The following is an 11794-nucleotide window of genomic DNA, read 5'->3' on the forward strand; positions in this document are numbered from 1 at the left end:
CCAAGTGGCCCCATGTCACCACTGGAGGCCACTGAGAGGGAGACCAGCTCGGCTCTGGGGACACGACCGTGCTCGTGGCTGTGGTTTTTCCTCCCCCCGTTGACCTCCCCCTGCTCTGATGGCTGCCCTGTGTGACCGTGTGGTCTGGGGGCCATCGCTGTGTAGCCCTCCAGGCTCTGCAGTGTTGCTGGAAGTCAAACTCTATGTTCAGAGCATTCCTCTGGGCCGCCCCCTTCCCAGGGGCCCTGCCACCCCGCGGGAGCCGGCGGGGCACCCGTGCCATCCACCTTAAAGCCGTCCCAGCCCAGCACCCAGACTTCTTTCTACACGTGAAACACGTCAGTACGTGCGCGGTAGGGTCGGCAGCATTAGCACGGCTGAGAAATAGACGAAGCACAGGTCCTGTTTTTCCCACGTTCTCTTCGCTGGGCCTCTGCTAGCTGCCCTTATTATTACATACTATTAACACTATTAAACACTTTGCGTCTGATTAAAAAAAAAAGAAGAAGAAGAAGAAGATGGTAGGGAAACTTCCCAGTCCAATATTTCCCCAGAGTACTCTGATATCTAGAGATACTCACTGGTTTGTCGGGGGCTGAGAGCTGGCCTGCTGTGCGTGAAACCCAGCCCGCGGCCCCCGGGTGGGCCCTGGGGCTCTCTTTCCTCAGCTGCGTCCTTTGCCTTCTGAATACAAACTTGAGAGCGCTGACACCTCCCGGAGCGGCAGCCACAGGCCAGGCCCCGAGCCCTGAATCAGTGGTCTCCCCGGTGGGGGGAGGTGGGTGGGATGGGTGGGAAGAGAGTTAATCCGATGAGTCATCGTTACTCCTTCCTGGGCTGGAACGCTCCTGGAGATGCAGCAGGCTGGCCCGCAGCTATAAAGGGGAGACAACAACAGAATCAGAGGAAAAGAGCTTTCCTATTCCTCACGGACTGAGCAGTGTTGAGAAAGAAGCAAAGGCCTTTCATCAGAGAGGATGTGCAGTGCTGATGGGCATGGGCCTGTGTTCTGTCTCCCGGGTACTTAAAGGATGCAGATTCAACAGTAAGAGACCCATTTTGCTATTTTCAAAGGTCAGGAACCCCAGCTGTCTATCCCCTGGGCCCAGAAGAGGACCCGATGAATAAATATTTGTTGAATTTAAAAGGAGCTAGGAAAAGAGATAGACACATAAATAGATAACCTTATAAAATATGACGGAGAAAACAAGCTAGTAAAGGAAGACCTTGGGGTTAAGAGACGGCTTCCTGGTGGAGATGATGCCTGAGCCGAGAATAAGGTTGGGTTATGAGCCAGGCAAGGACGTGGCAGAGAAGCCTTGCACGCAGCCAGCAGGTGCAAAGGCAGGGAGGGTAAACCATCAGTGCCGGTGTGTGTGCAAGAAGCCCAGCTGTTTGGAGTTCCTGGACAAGGATGAGGAGCATCTGCTGAAGCGGTGGGTGGGTGGCTGGAATGTAGGGCCCAGAATGACATGCAGGGCTTGGACCTGATTCTGTAAGACAGGGAACCCTTCCGGGGTGTGAGGCCAGAAAACGATGTGCTCAGGTCTGCCTTGAGTCAGAGCACACCTGCAGCCCCAGAAGGTGGAATTGAAGGAATCAAGTGATTCCTGACTATAGACATGTTTCCTAATCTGGTTCTTTCTTTGAAATATTGTGATGTGCTCTACCTGGAAAGCTCTGAGTTTTCACCTATAGATTTTTGGGTTTAGTGTCTACAACTGCTTTTAGTTTTTAACGAAACATGTGTTCACTTTACAATAACCAGGATAGCATGTTAAAGGTGGATCCCCACTGTACACGCAATTCTGTCTCTTGGAATTTTGATTACTTGCAAAAGGTCCAGGTACATGTGTTCCAGAATATTCTCAGAATCATTAAATCATGAAAAATTGGAGCATATGCAAGTGTTATTTAATGGGTAGAGGGACAGGCAATCTTTAAAAGAACGAGGTAGAGTTAAATAGATTAAAAAACAAAAAAATGCACAGAATATACTGTTGAGGGAAAATGCTTCTTCACAATTCTGTGTAGCGTATGACCATGAAGGACTAAAGAGAAGGTTTACGTGTTCTCAAAATTTCGTTTGAACCAATTCGAGATGAATGACCCGTACTGAGAAAGCGTCAGACAGCAACAACACATCTAGGAGTCTGCGATGAGGCAGGACTGGACTGAGTTTCAGGGAAACCTGATTCGCCCACTGGCTTAGAGGTCACACCTATAGATTTTCAACCTATGAACTGAAAAGCTGAAACTTTCAGCTTATTAATGATAGTCTCTACTGTTTTAAAGGATATCACTGTGACCAAAACAAACTTAGGCTCCATTAGCAAGAAAAGCTAGTCTCATTATCTAGCTCTCTACCGAAATTCATAGCCTGTTTTCATATTTCATAGTTCATATATTCATATTTCATAGTTCATATATTCATATTTCATAAAACTGAATCCCAGAAAAGTAGTTCTTCCTTCAGCAAAGCTGTCATGATAATGAGAATTATTTCCATTTTAAGCGCAGGCTGAACTTGGCACTCCCTCCTGTAACGCCCTTAATCCCCGGAAGTTCTTCCTTTACTTCCACCTCAAACAGATGAGATTCAGGATCCATTTTCTCTGCAATAAGCATCTGTTGCCCGTTAAATTTGCCTTCAGGTTGTTCAAGAACTTCTTATCTCTCATTAAATCTAATGGCAGAGTGGCCAGCCCAGGCCATGGTGTGTTGGCTGTACACAGTTGGGGCTTTTCACGGTTTGAGCATCAGTCAGGAGGCAGAATCCTCTAAGAGGGAAGCCAGACTTTCTCCATGCAAATATCCACAAATTAGCATGGCATGGTCAGCAGCTTCTTGCTCGAGTTTACTTTTAAGCTGGCAAGGCTTTTAGAATTGGAGTCCCTGACTCTTCTCCCAATTATGGGGTCTAGCATATTCCTTCCATATTACACACCAGGAAGAAAAGAAAGTTAGCAACATGAATATCCTCTCTCTTGCTATTTCCTTTCTTCTTATTCCACTGTGCCATTGTGAGTCTAGTTTCTATAATTAAATCTTACTTGTTAAAGGTAGTATTCCAGATCTGTTAAGATTTTGGTATAATAGGAAAACATTCTCAAACTTTCATTTAGTCTCACTTAATAGTCCACTGAATTTGAATACATCACTTAAGCATGCTTTATGATATTCCAGAGAAATTTAAGTGATTATACAGTATTACATTATTTATTATATTATTGACATCCTAAGTGCACAATGAATAAATATGTGTTGAAAATTACACAATCCTGTAATTGTGTGATGCTAATTGGGAAATAGTAAGAAAAAAGTATCACACGTTTTTCCCTTTATTTTCCACATATTTGAATTTTTAAATGATCTTTAAAGCAAACCAAAAAGAAGTCGAAAACTATGGGATTTTTAAATGCCCTTAAGTTGGTCTAAAACAAATGCCTTTAGTTACATATTCATAAATATTTTATATTAGTGCAAGCCCTCATGCCAAGCTTCTAATATAAAAGTGAGACAGCACTGAAACAATTCTTTGGAAAATTTGGCAAGAAAAAATGGCTTCACAAGACAACTGGTAAAATTGAACAATGGAACACATTCAGTGCTACATGGAATTCAAGGAAAGACATTGCTTTTGCTGGGTTATCTGGGAAAGTCACTCACAAACAGTTCTCTACATATAACTTCATACAAATAACTTTCTCTTGACTTCACGGCAGACTTGGTGTCTGATCCCCAGAAGCAAGTAGGGAACGCATTTAACAAATGGGGGAGGTGGGGAATCCCAAAATAAGGGACTTTTCATCTCATACTGGAAAGGCCCTGTTCCCTGAAAGAAAGAACATTGGAATCACACACATCTTGGTTAAACCTCCGGCTTCACACTTAAAAGGCTTGAGACCTTGCGAAAATTCTACAACCGGTTAACACCCTTATCTCACAAGGTGCTGTTGAGGAATAAATGGCATAACAGATGTAAAGCACCTCGTATTATTCATCCGTTTCTCTCTATCCTCATCTTAAATAAAATTTTGAATAGCATGAAGGAAACTAGTCACTATTAAATGCTTTGGGAACAGCTATCCCAACTCCTGTCTTATGAATTTTTTCAAGCCAAGTAACACTGAAGAAATGATCAAAATTACTCATAGTATATAGTGACGTTATTATGTATTAAATTGTTAAATATATTATTGTATACTTAAAATATTAAATTCACTGTATATTTAAATAAGGAATTGACCCCGTCTGTGAAACACAAAGCATTTGTCTTTAAATCCCATCTGAAGAGAAGTCAGTAAACTCAGATTTACAAGTAAAATTTGTCCCTGATGGATGTGTCATGCTTCCATCTCACTCATTTCTTTTTTTTTAAATTTTTATTGCAGTACAGTTGATTTACAATGTTGTGTTAGTTTCAGGTGTACAGCAAAGTGAATCAGATATATATCTCCATTCTTTTTCAGACTTTTTTCCCATATAGGTTATCCTCTCATTCCTTAACGAATGTCAGAACTTTAGAACTTCCCGGTGGGCTTTCTGGTTTGTTTTCCTCAGTTCAGATTCTGCTCTTGGATTGCTTGCAATAATTCTGTTAGGAAGCATTTCTGGAACAGAAGGTTGGTGCGGGAGTGTTTCCCGGGTGCTTATTTGTGGCCTCTGTCTGCCCACAGGAGGGTGCATGCACATGAAGTGCCCGCAGCCCCAGTGCCAGCTCGAGTGGTGCTGGAACTGTGGCTTGGAGTGGAACCGCGCCTGCATGGGGGACCACTGGTTCGACGTGTAGCTGGAGCAGTGGCCACGCAGGCGCACTCAGCCGCCATTCTGCTGGGAAACATACAGATCTCTAAACACACACACACACACACACACACACTTCAAGTTCTTTACAAAATCACAAAAACAGTTATAAGAGAAGATCCCAGGATCCCTGTCATTGTGCCCCTGAGAAACAGCCAAGCTAACGGTGAGACCATCAGGAAGTATCCGCAGGCCTCGGCAATACACGGACACCGGGGCACAGATGGCGGTGCACTTCCCCTTTTGTATGGGTTGTCATTCTTGAGTGAATTCAAGTCAAGCTGGAAAAATACACAGAGATTTCTCAGGTTCAATTACCTGCCTTTTACCTTCAGCAAATAATGGGAAGAAGCCTTTGGTGAGGTGGGAAATAGTTTTGAGGAACTATTGTCAGTGATTCTCTCTAAGACTGACTGCAATGATTCTGTGAACGACATTCACAGCTTAAAAGCGATGCTCTTATTTAAATTTTCAGAAAGCATCTATTCCCAAAGAACACAGGCAATAGTCAAAACCATGTGTTCATCCCCAAGAATTCTATTTTTATGTATTGCATTAATGAAATATCAACTCTGCATGAATCAGCTTGTCAACTAACTGAGAAATTATGAAACTTAATCTGAACGTTGAATGTTCAAATGTATAGGGAAGAAATCAACACTTAGTGTACTTTCACTTCATTTAATTATATGCAACGTTAGAAGGAAATTGTTTTTCTGAAAATATTACAAAATCGAGAATTTGATTTTAAACATTCATTTTGAGCTTGGAGAATAAGCTCATACATCTGGCTTCACCGTCGATGTAATGAATAAGGTGCCTCTAGAGGGGACACTTTTAGAAATGATTTCATAATGATTCTCAGCGTTAACCAGCATGCAGGTTATTAAAGCAGAATCTGTAAAGAAGGAGCGTTTCCAGATCATCAAAATGAAATTTTATGCACTTTCTGTCCACCTGGACCATGTTAATTACACTTTTCTATATCAAAATATTTTATACCAAAATATTTTATTCTGGACCCCTTTCAGATCTGATTCAGATTACAGTTGTCAAAGCAACAGAGTGCAAAGGGAAACTGCAACAACAACAAAAATGTGCCTAAAAGGATAAAGGGGTCATTGGGGACGAATCGCTGTGATATGGAACCAAAATACAGTATAAGTACATTATCATTAACACGGCTCAGGACAGCCCACTCGGGGCCCTGCCCACCCAACGGGTTATTCAGAGTTCTTTTCTCTAGGATGTAAACTCACGCGAGAACATTTCCTCACGTTAACATGGCTTGACTTGGATTGTTGATCAAGTTTTCATCCTTTTTTTATTTTTTGCGCCATTCACAATACATCAAAAAGAGATGTGTTTACACTGAATGCAGCAAACCTCATCCTCCACAGCACAGCGCGTGATGGAAACGTCAAACCACTGTCTTTGTTCTCGTCTGCCTTCCCAGGAAGATCGTGACCATCACTGAGGGTGTAGTGACTCTCACTAGAGGACAGGGTTTCTTTTGCATTTAGAGACCCTGGAAATGATGAAATCTGTAGCAGGCCTTGTCTTTGTAGTCGTAGCACCAGAAATCCTTGCTGGAGGGAGAGACGGAAGGACCCCAGCAGACTGCCCCAGGACATCTGCCCCTCGTCCCTAACCATCCATCCAGGGACAGTCCCCTGTCTCCATCTTCCTCAGAGGTCCTGCAACTGGTAAATGACGGGGGGCGGGGGGGGGGGGCAGTCTCGTCAGCGGGAACGGCCTCACATGGCTTCACTCTGTCGGAAAATCCAACCTCCCCAGCACAGCCCAGAGGCTGCCTCCTCCTGTCAGGGAGCCTATGGATGGTACAGAGATAGCAGAGAGCCAGTCTCCCAAGTAAGAAAGAGGCAGGTCACTAGGCTGGAGCCCCACATCCCCATGGCTGGCATCAGGGCTCAGCCTGGAACCCACGCGGGGCCTGCCTGCGAGTTACCGAGTTACCGACAGTCCCAGCAGGTAGCAGCTCCGCACGCCCAGCCTGCAGGACAGTCAGATGGTTCCCTCTGTAGGGGGCACCCGGCATCTCATCCCCACCACGGCTTTGCGGTTTAATGGCTGTGCTGTTACGGCCGCCTCCCGATCTGCATGGCTTGTTGGGTGCACCAGGCAGACGGGGTTTCCTCCCACTCATGCAGGCGGTAGAAGTCCTAGGTCCCTGCTCCTTTCCCGGTGGTACCTTCTTTTTTTTTTTTCAGAATAGAATACTGATTCTTAAAACAACTTAAAGAACAAGCAGCCACTGTAAATGAGTGTGAATCACAAACCACTATAGATGAACATGTCTGAGCATTGAACGGTGCAACAAACTGTGAATCTAGCAAAAGAACAGAAATAAAGCCTTTGCAGAAGAATCTTTATTTTTCTCTGAACTGTGTAAAGAAATACTTGGCAACTGTGTCTAAGGTTGTACTCAAATTGTCAATAAAAGCATCCAAAGAGTTTCTGAGTCCATCTTTGAAGACATGTTATCAATAAACGCTGAAGGTGTGGGAGGGAAGCCCAGGACGTGTCACTCGTGGTCCAAAAGGGTTACCTGGTGAGGCCATGGCCATCGTGTCTCTATTCTGAGCTCCAGATGAACCCTGGCTGTTTTAAAACTAGGTAGTTTCTCCAGTGCTATCAAAATTTAAAAGGGCTCTACAAGGGGTAGGGGGGTAGGGGAGGGAAGGACTGGGAGTTTGGGGTCAGCAGATGTAAACTAGTATATCCAGGATGGATAAACAACAAGGCCCTACTGTAGAGCACAGGGAACTATATTCAATATCCTGTGATAAACCATAATGGAAAAGAATATGTATGTATAACTGAGTCACTTTGCTGTACAGCAGAAATTAACACAACCATTGTAAATCAACTATATTTCAATAAAATTTTTAAAAAATTTTGACAGGGCTCTGAAAAGCAAACCATCACTTAAAAATCTAACAGTTGGGCTTCCCTGGTGGCGCAGTGGTTGACAGTCCACCTGCCAATGCAGGGGACACGGGTTCGTGCCCCGGTCCGGGAAGATCCCACATACCGCGGAGCGGCTGGGCCCGTGAGCCATGGCCGCTGAGCCTGCGCATCCGGACCCTGTGCTCCGCAGCGGGAGAGGCCACAACAGTGAGAGGCCCGCATACCGCAAAAATAAAAATAAAAAAACCAGTTACTTTCGTGCCTTGTCAGCAAACTTTTCTAATCACTGTTTAAAACAGAAGTTCATGTTGGGAAAGACCACGGGACTTGCCCTGTCACGTCACTTCAGAAACGCTGGTGACTTTGCGTTGCTCTCAGCGTGGGTGTGTGGACTCTGCTTCTTCGGCTCTGTGTTGGTGGCTGGGCATTGTTCACTTTACAAGGAGTCCGTGTCTCGGCAATGTGGACGGAACATTCTTGGCGAGCTCCTCGACACGTGTGGGGCAAGCAGCGCACCCCGAGGGCCCCTCGGTGCCAGACACCACAGGAAGTGCTCTGAGGAAAAACCACGTTTCTAGAAACGAAGACAGAGAAAGCAGTTGAGTGAGCGACTCCACTGCCCCCCTGGGTGTGACCCCTGGGGACAGTACCAGCAGCCACCTCGTGGGGCTGGTATGAGGACCACATGAATTGATTCACGTAAAGCCCTGAAGACAGTGCCTTGCACCTGGGAGACATTCAGTAAGTGTTCCTTATTATGAGTAGATGAACTAGTCAGGGGAGACCCCCGAACAAACTAAGAAAAAGCACAGAATGAATGCAAAGTAATTGCAGGTGCCGGGAAGGTGTGTGTGTCCCTGCACAGAGTAGTGATTTCGTGGAAGAGGCGGGTGACGGACTCGCGGTGGATTTCAGCGTGTTGGATCAGCTTCTCATGGTCCCAGAAATTTTCCTACAAAGGCAGGTTGCCAGCTGTGTTTGAAGGGACAAGATCCAGCTGTTACGCGGAATCTCCAGGGTGGACAGTAAAGCGCTGACACTGTGAGTGGAGATGAGTGAGCGCAGCTGTGGCTTCTGACTCAAAAGGAGCAGCCGCGAGCGAGGAAGCTAACATCGCTGGCGCATGCGTCCCACCCCCAGTCACCCTCGCCAGGCCACTGCTGACACCACGGAGAGTATCTATGTCCGTTTTGAAAAGAAAACCCTATTCACAACAACACTGGGCCTGTCTTCAGACTACCCACTGTGAATAAACTGTCCAACCACAAATATCTAAGAACTTTCACTGCAGTTTGAATAATCATGCAAAACAAGGCAGGGAGTATTTTCTGGGAAGATCCATTTGGCGCTCACATGGGTGACACTGTCTCAGTGGGACCTTGGTGTTCCCTGATTTCACCCTCTGATGCGTAGGCCGAGAGAATCAACTTGGTCACTGTGTCGAGAGGTGTCCGGACCCAAGAAGATGGACTCATGCTAATCTAGCTCATAAGAGAATGAGGTATGGAAGCTACAGGGTCAATGTACAATTTATATCTGCAAGGATCAGCGCACCTCCTGACGTTCTCCTGAGATTTTCCATCTGCCCGGAATCTTTTCTGTACAATCCCATCTTCCCCCTTTGCCTGGCCACCCTTAGGTCTCCGTTTAATCCACTTCTCCAGTCACCCTAGTCTGCATTAAGGGCCCTTCCTCTGTGTTCCCAGAGCTGCACTACTTCCTGAGTCATAGTTTGGTGTTTTTTCCCCAACACCAACAAAGTCCTCCCGACACCACTGGGTATCCTACGAGTCAATTCCGTCTGACGCTACCTACCCGGAGTACGTGTCAGGATCCACAGGTTGAGGGCTCAGCCCCTCAAGACCACCCCTGACTCCTACACCAGTCACAGGTCCCAGGTTGCCACCTATACTTCTGACCGACGGGCTATAAATCGGGGGTTTCTATGACCCAACCCCTCAAGTTCAATATTACCCTGGAATGGCTCACAGAACTCAGGAAAGTGCTTTATTCACTGTTACCAGTTTGTTATAAAGAATTCAAATTCAAGAACAGCCAATGGAAGAGCTGCATAGGGCAGGCATGGGATGGGGAGGGGTGTGCCGAGCGTCCACGCCCTCTGTGGGTGCCTCACCCTCCCCGTACCTCAACGTGTTCGCCAGCTGGGAAGCTGTCTGAACACAGTTGCTTAGGTTTTTTTAATGGAAGTTTCCTTAAGTAGACACGATTGGTTAGATCGTTGGCCATTAGTAATTCACCTAACCTCCTGCCCCTCCCCCTCTCCCTTCCTTCGATGTCAGGGCTTAGGGCTAAAATTTCCAACCCTCTAATTGTGCCTTGGCTTTCCTAGCAGGCAGCCCCCATCCTGAAGCTACCTAGGGTCTGACCACAGTCATCTCATTAGCATACACATCACTCCAGAGATTCCAAAGGTTTTAGGAACCATGGGCCAGGAAACAAATATTTATTTTTTTATATTTATTCATATTTATTATAGTTTATTCATATTTATATTTCATAATAGCATTTAACATGTGAAACTTTAATCACTTATTTACTTATCTCTACACCCCAGGAGCAGATAAGGAGAACATAACTATAGTACTCGCCTTTGTATCCACAATACCTAGTACTGGGCCTGCCACATTCCAGGCTCCATAACTAGGGAATTGCATTTTGGAGTTCTGAGCAAATCTACATGAAAATCAAACCACAGTGAAAAGCTAACTTGTAGAGCCTAGACTCAGAGCTAAGTGACTCAGCTGCATGACCAGTGTCCCCTGGGCAGACGATCAGTTTCCATTACAAAGGCACATATGACGCAGGACGGAAATCCCTGGTCTCAGATCAGGTATCCTTAGCTCGGAGTCCCTGAGAATTGCACTCAAAGGGTTCTCCCCTTGAACCCTCCTCCCCTCCAGTGCCCAGGTGACCTCACCTGTACATTGGCTGTTCTTGAAAAAACTCTCCAACTGTACTAGCAAAGGCAAACTCTGCAGTTTTTCCTTTCTATAGATAATTTGTTTTATCCATGATTCTTGGCTTCTTAATTCCAAACTCAGTGACTTCAATGGCATTTTTGTGAGATGCTATTAAGCATCAAATCTCCTCTGAGTATTTTTTCCCCTGGAAAGTGTTCCTTGTGTTTTTATTACAAAGTAATTACTTCATTATCACATTCCAGAAAGTAAAAAAGGCAAAAAGGAAAAATTAAAACCACCATTTAGAAATAATTATCTCTCATCTTACTTATTTCTACTTAAAAACATAAGATGAGCATCTTCCCATGTCAATAGATTTCTAAAATGACAATTTTTCAGGACTTCATTATGATCAACTGTATGCTAATTAAGTTAATAAGTACTTCTTCAAAATTTCCCAGTCTAACTCAAAAGTGTTTTTCATGTAGTCATTAAACAGTTTGGGTATGAAAACTATTGTGCAGCATGAAAAATGTTTATAATGTAATGGGGAGTAAAAAGGAGTTTACCAAAATGATACGTATGCTGTAATTGCAATTATTTTTTAAAAATTAAGTCCAAGAGAAAGTGATTGAAGAACATATATTAAAATGCATTATGTGCGGGCTTCCCTGGTGGCGCAGTGGTTAGGAATCTGCCTGCTAATGCAGGGGACACGGGTTCGAGCCCTGGTTTGGGAGGATCCCACATGCCGCGGAGCAACTGGGCCCGTGAGCCACAACTACTGAGCCTGTGCTTCTGGAGCCTGTGCTCCCCAACAAGAGAGGCCGCGATAGTGAGAGGCCCGCGCACTGAGATGAAGAATGGCTCCCGCTCGCCACAACTAGAGAAAGCCCTCGCACAGAAATGAAGACCCAACACAGCAAAAATAAATAAATAAATTTTTTAAAAAATGCATTATGTGGGATTCCCTAGTGGCGCAGTGGTTGAGAGTCTGCCTGCTGTTGCAGGGGACACGGGTTCGTGCCCCGGTCCGGGAGGATCCCACATGCCATGGGAGCGGCTGGGCCCGTGAGCCATGGCCGCTGAGCCTGTGCGTCCGGAGCCTGTGCTCCGCAACGGGAGAGGCCACAGCA

General features: G+C 45.3%; 1 protein-coding gene across 3 annotated transcripts in view; it reads left to right on the forward strand.

The window, feature by feature from the left end:
* The window catches only part of PRKN (parkin RBR E3 ubiquitin protein ligase), a 1310471-nt gene extending 1303188 nt beyond the window's left edge, over positions 1–7283 (forward strand). For 2 of the 3 annotated variants that reach the window (XM_082633515.1, XM_082633514.1), the window contains exon 12: positions 4680–7283. In XM_082633515.1, coding sequence (XP_082489641.1) covers positions 4680–4792 — 113 coding nt within the window. In that variant the 3' untranslated portion in view covers positions 4793–7283. The remainder of the gene's footprint in view (positions 1–4679) is intronic. The other variant, XM_082633516.1, reaches the window with a different exon arrangement.
* The last annotated feature ends 4511 nt before the right edge of the window (positions 7284–11794 follow it).

Source organism: Mesoplodon mirus, assembly GCF_964341445.2.
Source record: "Mesoplodon mirus genome assembly, chromosome: 10".
NCBI classification, from domain to species: Eukaryota; Metazoa; Chordata; class Mammalia; order Artiodactyla; family Ziphiidae; genus Mesoplodon; species Mesoplodon mirus.